The sequence below is a fragment of the Convolutriloba macropyga genome, chromosome 8, assembly GCF_964194025.1.
Source record: "Convolutriloba macropyga chromosome 8, txConMacr16.3, whole genome shotgun sequence".
In the NCBI taxonomy this organism is placed as follows: Eukaryota; Metazoa; Xenacoelomorpha; order Acoela; family Convolutidae; genus Convolutriloba; species Convolutriloba macropyga.
In genome coordinates, this window is record NC_134475.1 from 28,486,688 (window position 1) to 28,505,528 (window position 18,841).

Here is an 18,841-nt window from a genome sequence, read left to right on the forward strand (position 1 = left end):
TGATAACTTAATCAATGCTTTATCAAAGCTGAATGCCAATCAAGAATCAATGGAAAAACGCCTTCAATCAATGCATGAGAGAATCAAAAACAACGGACCAGTAACTCCAACGCCCACAAATCAAACTCCAGTCCCACCGAGATACCCAAATCAAGCCATTGCACAATCCCGACCATATAATCCACAACAGGGATACAACTACCGAACACAAAACAATTTCCAGAATAGAAGACCATATACGCCACGATTTCAACGAACCTACGCGCCAAGACAGTATCAGCCTCGTCAACAATTTGGATACCAAAAAACCAGACCTTCGAACTCTTACGGATACAGACAACCGCCAACGACGGGTATCCAAATGCCCAGAGGACCATACATGCCGGTAACAAGAGCAACCAGTGTGTTTTGTTACACCTGTGGTTATCCGAACCACACTTCAAGCCAATGTTCTTTTTAAAATCGGCCAAACAGCCGAGGTAACACTTTTCCTTTTCAAAACCAGCCAAAAAACTAAGTAAGCCACCCACAAAAACCCAGCGCAGAAAAACAAAAAAAACAATTAAATTATCACTCTCATCCTTATACACTTCAATTAAACAATATTGCCGCCAGTAGTGGCAACACGCTTTCATATGTTAAACTTTTATTTTCTCCAATTCTAACTCGAAGAGCGCTAATAGACACAGGAGCCTGTGCAAATGTCATCAGCAAAAGCCTTTATGATGAACTCATGAAAGACAAACAAATCTTTAGAAAAATTGATGTTGAGCAACCAAAGTGGAAACACGTTAAAATGGCAGGAGGCCAAACTGTTGAAGTCACTGCACAAATCAGATTAACGTTCAAATTAGCCCATGTATTTTTTACTGAGTCCTTTATTGTCTTGCCCAAGTCCAATTCCATAATTTTGGGAAATGAATTTTTCAAGAAAAACGACATTAGCATTTGCCCCAAGCGTTCTGTACTTGAGTTCCCAGACCTAACAGTTTCAATAAATGAGATTAAACCACACAAAGAACCACGAAGAGCCATTCGTGCACAGAAACTTCCAGTCTATACGACCAAAAAACAAACCATACCAGCAAACAAACAGGTAATAGTTGAATGTAGTCTTTCAAATCATACTGAGGATCTTAAGTTTAGTAGTGGTGTAGTACAGCCTTGTGAAACATTAGAACGAGAAACCGATCTTGCACTCACGTCATCACTTAGCACAATTGGAGAAAACATTACAATTTTCATTGCAGCACTTAACATTACTGACCACCCAATAACACTGACAAAAGGAACAGATCTGGCCCGTTTTCAAATTTTAACATCAGAGCAAGCAGACAGGTTGATCCAAGTAGACCCAGAGCTAATAGCACTTACCAAATATCGAAATAGCGAAAACTTAATGCCCGAAATTAATCAATTAATCCAAGATTCAGACAGAAAAGGAAGGAACCAACCACCTAGACCAAAACCTGACTATGACTCACTTTGTTTCCCAACCCCCGAAACGTGTGAAAATCCATCTTCTCTTCCACCCCTTCAAAAACAAATCCACGACCAGATAGAGATGCTCCAACAAAAGGAATCGATCGACCCGAAGCACAATTATGATGACCGAGAGAAATTCCTTTCACAGTTCACATGGACAAGATCTCTGCTAACCAGTGACCAGAAACAGCAAGTGGAAAATCTTTTAGTTAAATACAATGATATTTTTGCAAAGCATCGTTTCGACGTCGGATACAACACAGAAATGAAAATAAAGTTGACACCAGAGCATTCAATGCCAATGTACGTTCAAGGCCCACCAACGCCAATTCACCTGCGTGACGAACTTCATGTAGAGCTAGCACTAATGCACTACTACGGTCTAATAACAACATTGCCACAGTCAAAGTACAGTAGCCCTCTGTTTGCACACAGAAAAGAGTCAGGACGACTCCGATTGCTCATTGATCTCAGAAGAGTGAACCATTTGCTCAAGAATGATTACCTGAACGCTAACTTTCCAATATCAAACATGACTGACGCAACTAATCACTTTGCAGGAAAGACTTATTTCACTAAACTAGACTGCTCACAAGCTTATCACTGCGTCCAAAAGGCAGATGACATATTTCTCGTCAAGAACCTATGCTTACAAATGCTTAGCTCAAGGACTTAGTAAATCAGTAACTGGATTCAGCTCATTTATCAGGCATTACCTGGATCCATGTTTGCAGCAGATATGTACACCCAGTTCATGGACGACATTGGATGTGGAGTTAAAACTTTTGAAGATCTGATATCAACTTTGAAGCAAGTGTTTGACTGCATCCGTAGATCTGGACTTAAATTGTCATCGCAGAAATGTGAAATTGCCACAGACTCGATAAAATTTCTGGGGAATGTAATCACTAAAGAGGGAATTTCTCCAGAGTCAGTGAAAATAAAGAAGTTCCTCAACAATGTACGGCTCCCGAAATCGACTAAGGCAGTTAAGCGGTTGATGGGCTTTGTGCAATTCTTCCGGAACTATATACCTAATTTGGGAGAGATACTGATCCCATTCTACCGAATGCTGAAGAAAGATGCGACACTTGAGCCTGACGAATCACATGTAAAAGCACTGGCAACATTGAAGGACGACTTGCTAAAGGCAACAACCATGACACTACGACTTGCAAAACCTGGTCAGAAGTATATCCTACTTTGTGACGCCAGCTAAAACGCTGCAGGATTTGTACTGATGGTAGAAGACTACTTGGATGAGAATAACACAAAAGAAACCAAGAAGTATGCACCAGTTTCTTTTGGAAGTCAATCATTTACAACCCCACAACTCAAGTACTCAATCTACTACAAAGAATTTCTGGCACTTTATTTTACACTCGAGCATTTTGCACATTTCATTTGGGGATCCACTAATCCAGTTGTAGTACTAACAGACAACAGAAGTCTAACTCAGTTCTTCCAAGCAAAAATAATACCCCCATTACTTTGGAACTGCTTGGACCGTGTGCTTTCCTTCAACCTAGTTAATGCTCACATACCAGGAAAAGCAAACTACGCAGCAGATTTCCTTTCGCGAGTGGAAATAGACAGAGCCGCAACCGTGTCTCTAAAGCTAAATGAAAAGATACCAGTGAGAGATATTGAAATCAACACGGAAGCCCAAATATCGATTGCAGAACTAAATTCAATTGATTGTGTGGACGAATTTTTCGAGCCTCGTTCCGAAACTGAAGCATTTGTTAATCAATTGAAGCAGTGTGGCCTATACGACTCATATCAAGAGAAAATGAAGACTCGTGAAGACGAAATCAAGGGATTCATGAAGTTGTACAAGCCTGAAGTAAATGCAATTGAATACATCAATCCAGCTGATACCTTGAACGATATTTTTGACAGAGGTCAACCAATCGATCAAAAAGCAGAGCAGATGAAAGACCATGAAATACAGAAGATTGTTAAATGGAAAGAAAATAACACAGTAGTTGATCTAACGTATGCATCAAGAAATATGAGAAAGTATTACAAACATATGCAAAGACTAATTGTAGAAAATGGAGTTTTATACAGACTCTTCTACGATGACGCAGGAAAAGTACTCCACCAACAGTATTGCGTGCCAGAACACTTGCGGAAAGAAGTCCTCTACAGGATCCATAACTCAAGAACAGCAGGACACAACGGAATAACAAGAACAATTCAGGAGTTTAGAAAACGGTTTTATTTCCCAGGATTCACGGAACAACTAGTGGATCTGGTTAAAAACTGCTTGACATGCTTGCAACTGAAAACAGCAAAAGAAGGCACACTGAAGCCCCCATTGCAGCCTATATCATCTCTGCAATCTTTCCCCGGAGACCAACTTCAGATTGATCTGGTTGGAACTTTCAACTCGCCAGTCCACAAATACGTCTTAAGTGGAATAGATGTATTCAGCAAATACTTATTCGCAGTCCCATTGACAAATGGAAGCGCAGATACAGTAGCAAGAGAGTTAGTGAAGTTCTTCTTCAATCACAGCTATGTGCCAGAAACAATTGTCTCAGACCTAGGAACGTCTTTTACCTCATCTCTCATGGATGAACTGACGAAACTCCTTGAAGTCAAATTGAGGCATGCATCTCTGAAACACCCACAGACAATTGGAGCAGTTAAACGCTCACACGGACCATTAAAAAGAATCTTGAAGCTGAACACAGACAAGCAATGGAACGACTGGCACAAGTATGTACCGTTAGCAACTTTCATACACAACACATCGTATCATACATCAATTGGGTGTTGCCCCACAGCACTCTCTCATGGACGAGAACCTGTCAAACCATTAGATTTGCGATTTGCAAGAAAATCAATGGAAGCAGTCGCAGTGAACTCAGACTATGTGGTTGCATTGCAAGATGCAATGATAACAAAGTTCAAAGAGAATAAACTTCAGCTAATTGACTCCTGCCAGAGATACCGCAACTACTACGACAAGAAGGCTGAAGCTAAACCTCTGAAACTACATAGCTACTGCCTCTTTTTGAACCCGAAGCTCACGTCACAAAAACCACAAATCAGCAAAGTAGCACAGGTTTGGATTCCACTTTATAGAGTTGAAAAAGTATTGTCAGACTCCAACTACATTATCAGAAATATCGGAACGAACTTCACACAGTGCGTGCCCAGGATTCGATTACGATCTGTAAAATAACCTCCGGACATGGATGATTTAGTAGTAGTAGATCCAAAACAGTTTATCCCCGACCCTTTACGTAGAGACGAAAAAAGAGAACCAGAGCTCTTTGACGACCACATTGAAGATCTCATTTTCCCAACACCAACCCCAGAGGTTAAAGCCCCCGAGCCCCAATAAGGCCCACAAATACGTCTTTCAGTGTCATTAGCTGCGCCGCCCCCAGCAGCTTCAGAGCCAGCCCCAGTTGCGGCGCCTATACCACCACACCAACCAATAACGACACCTAACCAAATCACGAATTCAAATTCTGAACCAGAGTCAAGTGACGACCAAACCGCACTCCCGCCAACACCCCCAAGATTCCACAGTTCCCAACTGTCTAGCAGCAGCGACGAAGCACCTCGAACTGGGAGTCACCCGCAAGAACCAAGATATAACTACAGACTGAGAAATAGACAACCAACGACAATACAGACCCAAACAGCAAAACCATCACAACGAGTGACCTTCTCAAAAACATACCAACGTAGAAAATACACCCCACATCAATACCCGCTACTCAAGAGATGGAGGGCACTCCCCGGTTTCGACAAGCAGGTTCTAACATAACAACAACCATAAGTCAAAAACGACAAGCAATCACTAGCTCGGTACAAAGATCTCAAACCTCAAGTACACCATCAAGAGAGACAAAATTGGACCAAGTAAGAGCCAGTATCGTAAAGCACCAAAGTGGAACCTCAATTCCTAGATACAGGCAGGAAACAACAAGTATTAGAAACAGGAGGAGCAAAACACCTGAGATTAACACAGTAAACTCAAAAACTAAAGCAAAATTTATTCAGTTCAAAGGGAATATCCACAATATGAGAACCGCACTTGCGCACTGCGTCCCTAGCAATAGCACCCGCTACACAAAGCTCAACTATCATCTAGCTAGGAACCACCCATATGCAGGTTTTGGACCTATAAATCACCTTAATCTCCCAATTGGTTCGGTACTCACAAATTTCGACCCCGAAAGTCATAAGTTTTTCTTCACCCTAGTCACAAAAAATTGCCCCCATGATACAGCCAGCTATTACGCTCTCTCCCTAGCATTAACCACGCTTAAAACAACCCTCGAACGTTACAACATTAAGGAACTAGTGCTCCCAAAAGTTAGAAAAGGTCTAGATTGCCTTAGAGAACGAACAGCGCTCCGGCTGATTTTCGACAAATTCCAGAACACACCCATAACCATCTATTACCAAAATTAGCATGCCTGTCCGTTAACAGGCTACCCAGTTAATCATTAGTACCTCCCAAGCCACCTTAAAGCCAACAATATGAAAGAAACTCGAGTTAGAAATCGACCCCTAAAAACAGAAGTTTTTTTACAATTTTCGGATCATAACTCGTAACTGACAAAATTTTTCGGCAGCATAATCCTTACTAAAACCTTTTGTACTACTCAGGCGCTACACGCACACAAAATGTGATATTACTCAGACTAACAACTTCTGAGAAAACGTCTATAATTGACCAAGTAAATCCCAAAAATGCAAAATTCTAATTTGTCCTGAGGCAACTGACCACTCATTAAGAATGCAAGAATGGCAAAACTGAGCCCTGTGTATCCGCCCAAAAATGCCTTATATATGTGACATACTTGGAGATTGATGAGTTCAAGATATTATGTCATTTACACACTAATCATGAAGAAAGATTTCAAAAATTTCGAAACGAAAAATTGACGTGACATCAAAATTTCTAGAATTGCCCGTTTAACAAAGCGATAGGATAGGCAAATGTGGGTGGGTGCATTTGAAAGCTAATGAACTGTACTGCAACATGTTATTTCGACTTTTTCCGAGAAATAACGTTTTTTTTTCGACAGATGCAACACGCTCGAAAATAGACCCGAATTGCGATCCAAAAGTAAGTGGCCTGAGTCAAAGCTGACGCATTCTCATTGGCCAAACTCTTAGTACATAGTCCGGTTAGTACGCTAGCACGCTTAAAGGAATTATCTGAGCAAGATTCTTTATCTAATACTAACAACCGTAAAGCCAAAATCGGAGCATGATATTCAAAATAAAAATACAAAAACTGATCACTTACCAAGTGCTACGTTTTTCGGGGATGAGTCGCATCCAAGTCTGCGATAATTGCCGGGCTCCATACACCTGCTTCTTGGTCGGTGATATGACTCAGCTTAGTCTCGTATTCAGGCTTAGACCGTTTCAAATTTGAGAGACGAGCTTTCTTTGCAGGAGGATTTCTTGAGGAACAACAATCAAAACTAGCTAACACGTCATAGCCTACCATCTGCAAAACTTTCAAATGCGTCGTAACGTCTCGCTCTCTGTGTCTCAACATAGAGCAGCCAGGCTTTCTATTCCTCAAGGGTAATTTGGCGATGGATTCACGGTACTCCCTGACTTTGAACAGTCTGACTAAATAGTCAAGTCCGTGCAACTTGAGTTCCTGCTCGATATCACCACGGGTCATGTGCACAGCGAATCTGTCAAAGAGGACAGTAGCGCGATCAGACACTGACAATTTAATGGCTTCGTACCCAGTGACAAGAGCCCAAATGATTTCGCCATCTTTGTCGGCTCTTGCTGTTAGAACAAAATGGGTGGCAAACTTCGGCTGCACAATGATGTCTCCAGGTTCGCCAATATGATAGTTAAACTGGCTGTAAAAAGCATCCAGCGGCTCCACACTGGACGACTGACTTCCGGTACCAAGTAAGAGATCACAAATCTGTTGATATGTTGCATATTTGTGAAGATGAGCGGCTGTAGATGGAGTTGTGGCAATCACCCATAATTTTCGGCCAGATATTCACCCCCTTGGCAATCGATTCACCCCCGCCCCATTCAATATGAGCAGTTGTTGCCCAGTCCCCTCTTGCAGCAATACAGGCGGTGCTAGTCAGCTGGAGCCCAGGGAACACTTGTAGATTGAGTTTTTCGCGAGGAAGCTCAAAGGAAATAGCTTTCGAGTCGGCGAACTGCGGCAACTCCTCAACCATGTCAGTTCCGGATTGCTGTACAACATTTACTGCTCCGTGTCTCTCAACAAACTGCATTGCATCACAGCTGCCTCCATTCCATTCCTCGAGCCATTTCTACGGCCAAGAGTAAATTTCCTCAGCGATCGAACCACGAACAACAAAAGGTAGCTGGGGGAACTTTCCACTTAATGTCCAACTTGATCTAATCACTAACCGCTTCATTCCCAACTTTTCAAACGCTTCGTTCGTTACAGCTAGCGAGAATAACTCTTTCACGTCGACAATAGGCTGTGACATACTGGTTAACATGCAATTCAATCTGAAGTAAGAACACTTGATAAGTAACGCGTGCAAAAACAACTAGTTACCGCTTAGATTGATAATAGAACAACAATCAAAAACTCATGCAAATAACGTTTTATTTGTCCTCTAACAATGCAAACAAAACGCAATAAGCTATATAATAAGTAAGAAAGTAAGCACACATAGACAAAACACACATGCAATATCACGGATGAAAACTCAATCTCAATCAATCTGACTCAATCTCGCACACAGTGGATAAGAATTTAGAACAAAACAACAACCTTATCAAAACAGCAATAAAGTTTTAACACTATCTTAAATCCATGAAAAGCTCATCTGACCCCGTAAATTCTATTGACTTCTCATGCAACATTCAACTTGTAAAATCTGTGCTCACGACTAAACTATCGTCTCTTCTGTTAAATCCTCTGGTAAATTAGCATTCATGTTCTGAGTTCCATTTCCATTCCTTTCATCTGCACCGAAAAAGTTCCTTAGACCCTCTCGAAACAAGTAGTAGCAAATGATCATACGCAATAGTATCATCGCCGCCAGCGCACAAACAAACAGTAGGCCCACAACCCACCAATTGAATGTAGTTTCTGGTTGATTCATGTCTCCGCAGAGACTGCTCTTGGCAGAAGTCCAAACATTGATACCTGGCATAAAAGTGCCATTAGGACAAGAAACAACCATCAAGGCCAGGACAGTTGTATTGAAACACATGATCTGAAAATCTCAACCGACATTAAGTTTAGTAAATACAACATGAATTGACCCGATTGTCAACTCCCCTCTGACATGTACATGCAACTAAGACCTATACTGATGCTATGACATGCCTGACGCTGCTTTAATTGCAAAATAAGATGTATGCCACAAGTACACGCACAAGTTTTCCCAAATTAGGCAACGCTACCAGAATACAAACTGAACTTTTCACTAGGTAAAACTGATCATTTTCAGTAGATATTTATTGACCACAAATATTAAAAGTAAACATCCTGAACAAACAACTCTAAACACTAATAATAGGCACGAGAACATAAATCACTTTCACAACTTATTTCATACCAATCACTTGAACATCTTCAGCAATGTTAACTTTATATCTCTGGCTTTTCCTGAATTTGGAGCCTCTGCTGGCCACAACGGAAGCACCCGGCCCTGATTACGTATCTAAAGGCGTTATCTTTCACAAAGAAACAAAGATACATTTGGCTGAAAAGATTGTTAACGTCGAGTTTTTGATACCATTCCCGAAGTACAATTTCACTGAGAAGGAAGCTATTACTAAGATCCTTACGAAACTTTCGGAGATGTGGAAGACACCATCAGAACATTTCCCTTTGGACTTCTCAACGAATTTTAACACATCACTGGAAAAATTTAACTTGAAGTGGATGGTGAACAAATTCCAGGAGGAGACAAACGCTGCGGCAAAAGAAGTGGAAATTCTACGATCCGAAACATCTGAATTCTTGACACCAGCAGATGAAGACAGCACCCGGACGAGACGCTCATCTGACGCAGTTGGTGCATCAGTGCTAGCAGGGATCGGACTCTTTGGACCCGGAATTGTCATGAATGCGCTAAAATGCGGAGTCAGTGGATTTTTTGGCGGCTGCCAAGACTACGGAAGAGAAAAGGCAGAAAACATTGACCGAATCTCAGAATTCACTTCAGTACTGACAGATCACGTTATACAGTTCAAAAAAGAAACGAACAAGAAGTTCTACATGATCCCCGACGAGCTGAAAGAAATCACGAAGAGATAAATGGAAATGGCGGAAAATCAAAATAAGAACTGGAAAGTGGTAGAAGAACAGTTTGAAATCTTCGAAAAGAACATCCACATTTTGAGAGATTGTGAACAGTTGCTCTTTTCGAATCAACAGCTAAACTTTAACTTTGACACCATCTCATCCCTTCTTTCAGTCATCTATGCAGACATCAAAAGCTATCGATCGGCACTGTACGCCTACAAGGTTAACATCCTGAACTCAATTCCAATCCTACTGGGAAAACGATTACCGATGTCACTTGTACCGAAAGATTCACTGAATGCCATTCTGGATTCAGTGCATGATAGTCAAAAGCATGCGAGTGACACACTTTCACTAGCCATACCGATGGCTGACTTGCTGTCCTACTATGACGCACAGTTGCTGACAGAGGTGTCATCAATCGAGCAGGGTCTACTCCTGACATTGTCGATACCCTTAGCATCGAGTCAGACTGCATTTGACGTCTACAAGGCACACCTTCTGCCGATGCCAGAGCCAGATACCAATAAAGCCATTCAATGGGTAATCGAAGGATCATAACTCGCTGTGACCCAGAATACAATGAAGACAACTGTACTAAGTAACGAACAGTTTGCAAATTGCCTCGGATCAGCGCGTTACAGGATATGCCATGAGACGATGGAAACCCATCTAGCTCAATCGTCATGTCTTGCAACGCTGAAATTTCACAACACGATGACAGCAATGTCAGTGTGTGACACTGAGAAAGTAATACTCCCTACGCCAGAAAAAGCAACAAACTTAGGATATGGAATCTGGCTACTGACATCAGCATCCGACTCGTTCGTGCTTCGTGAACACAAAGTCGGAGACACGTCAACAACAGGACAGGAATTCAAAGGTTGTCATGTATGTGTAATAACACTTGAATGTGGGACGCAACTGATCAGCAGAAACATCAAAATTCGAGCAGATTTGACAAGTTGCGAAATACTCCCCGCAAAACGAATTAACGTTGCACTGCCTGATCCACTCCAGTACTTAGTTGGAGTCGTACCAGAGATAGCAGACCTCCCCTACTACGAAACAAAGGCAGATGCGAACATCGCCCTGATCCACCGAGTGAAAAAGCAAATCGCGATGAACAGAAAAATTATTGAATCACATAAGCTAGCTGATATCGCAAAACCAATTGCGACCGAGATGCAGATGCTGAATTCGACTCTGGTGAATAAACTAAACACGTATGTGCCCATCAAAGTTTCCCTGTCTCTAACTTTCATTGTGTTCGTCGGAAACGTTGTACTTCACATACTCGCAATATGGGCATACCATCACTTCGCGCTTACCATCCGCGACGCTACCTCCCGGCATTCCTGAATAGCTACATGGGCCACCCTACAGGACCAGAACTTCAAGCGCCACACCCGCCCAAATCAGAACCATTGGAACAAGCGTCAACATCAGAACGAGGACAGCCACTTTCGGCGACAATCGCAAAACAAGTTGTTGACACTTCAAAAGCAGCAATTCCAGTCCAAGGAAAAATAGCAGAAAATGCTGCAAACATTCTTCTCAACAATGAAGATATCCTCCGAGCGGCAGTCGAATACGTCGCTGAGACAAAAATAGCAGAACGAACCCCGAGAGAACCGAGCCGCAGCGCCAGCACACTCACACTTGGAGATCTGCAACCCGAGGAACGAGGAAGAAAGCATGAGACAGAAGACGGCAGTGAATCCACTTTCTAAGTTCCTTGGCTTCCTTCTTAACTATCATATTGAGATAACGTGCTTTTATAAAAAAAATCTGGGCTTAATAAAAAAATATATATATATGTAACATAATATATCTTGGGTGGCGCTTAACCTTTTATCCAAATTTTATATATGTTTTCTAAATTTCATGCAAAAATTTTCCATAGAAAATTTTCAAAAAGTGTGGTTGTGTGATACTCCATAAATGGGTATCTAATAAACAGCCCAAACTTGGGTATTTATTTTGGTATTTGTTATTTATGTATTTGTTAAAGCCATATATGATTTGTTAAAGCCGCAGTATATATTTGTTAAAGCCATATACGGATATTGTAATTACGGATGTAACAAATTGTGTATTCGATATGTGCATCTATTGTGATGAATTAATATACACTCTCACTCGAGAGATTCCATTAGAGAGAACAAGTTGGCCTAAATTGAACATTCTATCACTATCTCTGTTTCATTGACTCAAAGCTCACAAATGAGAATCGTCGACCCTGCTCCGAAGAAATAGATCGCTTGACTAAAACACCCCAAAATTAAGGAAAACTAGACACTTTACCAATCAACGAAAATGCTATATTACATGGAGTCTTTAATCTTTTGCACGAACAAAAGCACAGTCCGAATTACTGGCTGTTTTGTTTGTTTCATTTCCCTTACTATGCCAAATATTAAGGCTTCAGAATTGTCGCTTTATCTCATAACTTGTAAATTAATGTGAAGGTTAAATTTTTTTCTCCTGGATGTTAGAATGTAAGAACTTTGAATAATTAAAGAGAATTGGTTTTTAGTTTTTGTTATCGCTTGAACACTATGTTCAGAGAATCAGGTCTACAAATCTAGTATTTGATGCAAATACTGATTGTATAAATCAAAAAATTAAAAATGCTTTTTGTTCACCAATTAGAATTTCGATTTCTGATCACAGAACAATTAAAACTATAAAATTTAGACGAGGCTGAAACAGCAGTTTGTGCAAGGATTTTAACTCACAAGTTTTTTAATGCAATATCTGGTTAAGGGTTAAAGGTAGGGCTCTTTTTGTGTAATGTAAAATATGTTTTTAATGCTGAGTAAATGGCGTCAGATATTTGATGTACTTGTTGTCGAGACTGGAAATGAAAGTAATATGAAAAGAACAAAATTAAACTTTTTGAGTTTTGTTTTTTGGAGACGGAATCTTTCAAAATATATAATAATTAATTTCTTTCAAATTATATAATGAAATGTTTATGTCTACAGGGAAGCTTTTGCGCATAATATTCCGACCTGGCTGATTCACATTCCTAACTATCGTTCTACCAAATGAGGAAGAGTTAGGAAACATTCATAATTTTATATATAAACCATGAAAAACCCTGAAACCGCTAAACAGAATAATTGTTTTTGCACCAGTGAAACGAATGGGTCCTGTCATTAAAGAGACAGACGCAGGTGGACGGAAGTAAGATTAGAAATGTGGCAAAACTCAGAAATTCGCTGGTACTTTTAAAACGTTTATTAATGTCTTGATAGCCACTAGAAACTGAAAGCTTGTAATATGGTCCCTTATACCCCCCCTAGGAAGCCAATTGGACCTTTGATCATTGAGACTAAGTCAAAGACTACATGTACCAACAAAAGGCGAAAAAATTAGAGGCCATGAAATTTATCGAAAACCTTTTGTTAAAGCTAGGATTTTTTCTGAAAGCATCGTTTAATAATAATAATAATAATGAATTTCACTAAACTTGGTTTCACAAAGCTTAGTAATTCCCTAACAGGGCTTGAATTTGATTTCCCTCAAACATGAGCCATCCATATGGGTACGATTTGTAATTAAAATTCTTCTTAGCTGAATCAAATAGATATTCTTTGACTTCTCTTTTGAATTTGGGATGACTTGAATGTGGGTTATAGCTGGGAAAATTACGCGCCAGTGACATCGAATTGTGGAAGTTTGTAACTCGGTAGAAAAAATTTTATCGGCAACGCTGGCGAGTACATTAGTTTGAGTATAAAAATATTTTCTCGTTTGATCGTGTTTTCGGATGTCCTTTCCATATTTGCCAAAATTGCTCTGCCTCAAGTGAAAGTTTTCTTGCCAAAATTTTGTTTAAAACTAAAAGATCCAAAAAGACAAGTTGATATGTGATCGGAAGTAATTTTACTGATCGAAGACAATCATTGTATTCTTTATTAGTAAAATGACTGTTTGATTGTATCCATTTTAAACTTTTTCTCTGAAGCCTTTCCATTTGCCTGACGATAGTTTTATGTCCATTGAGTGTCATTGAACTTTGATATGAGAACTGATTTGTCTGTAATTGAGACATCAAGGTTGGATAAGGTTTTAAAAATATACAGCGCCACGGTACAATCCGAATTCTTTCTGATTATAAAAATCTACAATAAGACCAAAACTATTCTTGCTACCGCTGTACGTCTATTCAAAACACGGAATTGTTTAACATCGTATTGGAATATATTTTTTCAGCAAAAATCATAATGAATAAAAAATGATGCATATTGAAGAAATATCGATTCAATGTAGCGCAAAGCAGGCAAAATTTTAATTCTATAGCACTCTTTTAAGAAGCGAAATAGAAAAATAGTCCACATCTGACCTTTCGAAGTTTGTGTGATCAGTTTTTAGGCCAATATGTACGTCAGGTCAATTTGGACATAGTGCCTCAAGAAACATATATGGTGCCATTTTTGTAGCAAAATGGGTGAGTTTTTAAAATATTTAGCAACTATTTTAGTCAAAAACTCAGATCAAACAGTGCAAGGTGGAATCGGAATAATATTGATCGCAACTATGAAAAAAATTTTGAAGAAAATGATCATTCTCTTAACTTTCTATCCTTTTGTTGAATGACAACCAATGTTTCCGGCTGCTCTACTATTTTCTTGGTATCATCATTTTTTTCTGTAAGATAAAAAAGTTAAATAGTCTTTTCTATATTATAAATTGTTTATTGAATTGTTTATAAAATGTAATATGTGGAATTGTTACTTTGTTACCACACTGTAGCTCACTCTCTGCAAAATAATTTAATTTGTTTATGTTTGTCTTGACTTTTCGGGAGATGAACTAATGCTGGCTGATTCTATACAAACTCATTTAGTTTTGAATATCAAAGATAATTTATCACCAAGTTATTTTCAGCATGTTTTCAATTGTTACAGGTCAGCGGTCAGACCCGAATTATGAGAGTGAAAGTGAAAAAATTGCGACAGAAAGCAAAACTGGAGGTCGACTGGCAGTCTGCAATCGAGATTGACCTCAAGATTGAAAGGGATGTCGACCAGAAATTGGATGCACAACAACTAACTGATGAGTTCGACGAGCTGATGCAATGGGCCGATAAGATGATGTAACATTTGCGTACTCACGTGACCGTTATCTATTCAAAGAGTCTTTTTGCTATCGATGTTGCCCATGAAACTAACTTAATGTTTCCCATATGTACAGATCATTGTCTTTTACGCAAGAACGCTTAAAAAATGCCCCCATTACCACAAATTGTAATCTTTTCATAGCCAGTGATAGCGTATTATGTAAATTTAGATATGAAATTGAGGATGTATATGTGTTTATGTGTGTGATCCTGTATGTTCATTTATTATAAAATACATATTGAATCCAAACAACACGGCTCACTGAAGCCTTAGCGTGGCACAGAAGGTTCCAACATAGCCCACAAAGGAAAAAAACAGCAATAATTGGAGACACTGCTGCAAAAGTTGCAATCAGAAAAAAAGGTGCGATAACGAATGACATGATCCATGCGGAAGATACAGGATAAGCTTATTGATTGCTCTCGTAGAGAAGCAATTATTATAGCTGCGAAGCTGTAAGCTGAGCGGAGCTATATTGCGGTGCTCTTGGTTTTTTTACGACTTGAAGAGCAGTATTGGTTTTCTTAAGGTTTTTTAAACCGGAAGTACTATTCGTTCAGACGATGTTTTAACCTGAAAGCGAAAGCGAGTAAAATTGTCGTGTGAACTAATTTTTTCTGAGCTAGAGTTTTTTGATCATGCGCTGCGTTTAGTGAATGACTTTTTGACTTTGAAAAGTAGTTTTTGACTGGATGGCACATATAGATAACCGTTTTTAGCCTTTTTTGTCCAAGTGCCCCCGTTTTTTGCTTGTAATTTGGTTTTGTAGAAAGTTTTTATTCGATGCTATATTGAAATGTAAACCTCCGACATTGATACCACAGTGTTTTGCAGAGCCGGAAAATGCGTTTGAAGTTCAAAGTTTGCTCATTTTTGGATCTTTCAGCCGTCTTTTTGTCCAAAATCAGTTAATATAGTAATTTCCCTTTGTTAATTTATATACTCAACGCCTCTTTCTACCGCGATGTAATTTTGCTTTATAAAATTGTACGTATGCTAATCCGATTCTGGTAGATTTTTTCCACTTTTTCTCGGTTTTTTGTTTGTAATTTGATTTTAATTAATAGAAATAGTCTTTTTGTGCAACGTGAGAGACTTTTGTTTCGTTTCAATAAAAAATTCAATCTTTTTTTGGTGCTAAGTTTTCGAAAAACATTAACTTTTTTCATAAACGCAGTCTCAAAAAACTTTGATGAACTTTTTTGCAATATGTGTCAATGTTTCGTAATCGTAGGTTTCAGTTCTGCTTTTTTATTTTTTGTTTCAATCAAGAGGACGTATCATTGTCTCGGATGACTCCTTGTCTTCTCTATGTCTCGAATGCTGAACAATGAAATGTATTCGTTTCTCTTGAGTCTTTAAATTCGATTGCACAACTTTCAAAAATCAAGAATTAGTCTTTTTGTTATTGTGTTCCTTACAATGTGTCCAAATTCTTGACATTCTAGTTTGTATCATTCTAGATTTGTCCTGGCACCTACATTTATATTTTTTGTATTGATTTTTTCGGTTTTTAAAATTTGAATCATTTCAGATTTTTCTTGGATATTCGTCATTAGAAGTATGTGTTATTTTTGTTTCATATGCAGTGACAGGACATCTAATTGTGGTGGTTTTCTGATTCTTAAAATCGAGCATTCTTTGAAAAATTTACCTTATTTTCTAAGATTTTTATCTGCCGTTTGCTTTCGCGATGTTTTTGAGATTAGAACCATAGACTATTTGAGGGCAATTGATAGCCATGTCAGCTTTTTCAGCCTATCAGTATTTTCACCATCCTAATTATTTCCTTTAACGTTACCAGACGTTTTCAATAATATAAAATTCTGCTGCATTTTTGTTCTCTTGGTGACAGTGATTTAATTTTCAGCAATTTTTAGATCAAACCTGAGGAGGTAATGATTTAATACAAAAGGAAATGGCTTCAACTGCAATTACGGTTTTTTTGAGAAGTTTTGATGCTTCGAGTTGCTTCCGGAATTCTTCCGGCTATGTTACAATTCAAAAAATTTGAATTGTATTGGGGCCCTGTTTTTTTTAAGATCTGTTCACACAATTTCTTGATTTTTATGTGAAATTGGAGTAGTGATTTCGGTCAGGCCGAAACAGGAAAAGGAGCAAAAAAGCGAGTGGTTTTCCGGCAAGAAATGTTTTTGCTTTAATTTTAAAATAGAGTGCGAAAACGATGTTTGAACAAAAATTCGCTTTATCGCTAGTGGTTTTTTGTTCACATGCGACGATTTCACTTTGATTTTTACTGTTTTTTTTTCAATTTTTTGAATCGCTTTTTTCCAAATGGTTTTCACAATCCATTCAGAGTTCATTCCATGCCTAGTTTTTTGTTTGAACCAAATTTCCATTTCTCGCTCGTTTTTTGTTCTCATGCGGCATTTTGACACATGATTTTCTATTTTTTTTAAATTTATCTGATTTTTTTAGAAAGGGTTTTTCAAATTCACTAATAGTCCGTTATAGGTCTAGTTTTTGTTTTGTCAATGAAAATTGTTTGAATTGTTTGTAAGGAATTGTTCTGCTATGTTTTTTGTTTCGTCGTGTGACGCTCTTTTTCGTTTTACATTTGTTCACTCAGCGAAGCTGAAAAGTCAAACCTTCCTCCCACTAACGGCTTTTGCGCGCGTGACGTCATTTATCTCTCTAGCAAAATTGTTTTGCGTGATTAGATTTTGATCATAAGTGACTTACCTCACTCAAAAAAATGCCTTTTGCACTTTAAAACTTATGTTTATATTGAATTAAGTTAAGGTCAAAGGAACTCATATGTGTAATAAAGGTCGCAAATGAAAAAGCTTCTGTGTAATGAATTTTAATAAGCTTTTAATTTATCGCTGTTTTTTTACATAGCTTTTTGAGCAGCGTCGATAACTTTTCAACTTATATCTGTATCTGTTTCTAACTCTATTATACGTCACGTAAGTATTTTTTCGCAGCTATTCCGGCAATCTGCCGGCTATATTTGTAAAGGTGTTTGTCATTTTTATGCAAAATTTCCGCTTGACCGTTTTGACTTTTCGATTGACTTTTACGCACTTAATTTTTTGCGTTTTGCGTGATCTAAAATTTTCTCTTAATCACAATTTCAACCAGATGAACTCAATTTAATACTAAAAGTCAAATGAAAAATGCGCCGAAACTGGTGCCATTGTCCATTTTAAATCTTAATAGTGGTATATGTTAACCTCTAATGTGGTTATTTGAAGCCCATTATTGAACTTCTTAGTCACATTCAGCCCCCCCTTCATTAGAGCTCCCACCAGTCATTCGAGAGCAACTCTTCCGACGTGTAGTCAGTTATGTTTCAATTAAAAAAACTACTGCAGTTTGCGTGATTCAGTTCGCTTGATAGTGGTCTCGTCTCTGTTAAATAACCAGTTGAGCATAAATTTCAACGCTTTAATTTGTGTTTGAGGAAAACCTTTGATCGAATTGGATTGAATTTTGACACTAAATAAGCTACTTTGCAATAGTTTTTTCACATTTTGTTCAGTATAAATCTACTGCTTTGATATGGTATCAATTCTATCTGAACAAAATATTTAGTAAAACTGTTGCACTGTAGTGACATTTGAATATCTTACGGGCTTTTGTTTTATAGAAATGAAGCTTGTCATCGTTTTCAACTCGTTTTTCACATTTTGCTGTTCTAATGTTTTTTTCGGATTTATTTTGCTTGAAACGGTAAAAAAAAAACTATCAGAAACTGCTAGTCGAATGAGTAACAAACAGGCAAAGAGAAATTGTTCTCGGTATTGTGGTGCCAAGACCAAGCCAATAAGTAACTTTCAAGATAAGAAGACTTTTGGTGTGCCCACTAAGTTTTAAAAAAGGCAAAAAATGAGTACCTTTTTGGAAAGTTTGAAAAAAATTTGTCGGATCTTATAAAGGAATATGATGGATCCTATGTAAAGGAAAATTAAGGAGAAAAACGGAACAATAAATGCTCTTGGTT

The 18,841-nt window shown here is 38.5% G+C and overlaps 2 protein-coding genes across 4 annotated transcripts in view; both read left to right on the plus strand.

Annotated features, from left to right (window-relative positions):
- Positions 1–15,099, plus strand: part of LOC142344054 (uncharacterized) — a 75,526-nt gene extending 60,427 nt beyond the window's left edge. For both annotated transcript variants that reach the window (XM_075395527.1, XM_075395528.1), the window contains exon 5: positions 14,662–15,099. In XM_075395527.1, coding sequence (XP_075251642.1) covers positions 14,662–14,853 — 192 coding nt within the window. In that variant the 3' untranslated portion in view covers positions 14,854–15,099. The remainder of the gene's footprint in view (positions 1–14,661) is intronic.
- LOC142344059 (uncharacterized) overlaps positions 1–18,841 on the plus strand; it is a 390,373-nt gene that overhangs the window by 163,239 nt on the left and 208,293 nt on the right. The window lies entirely within an intron of this gene.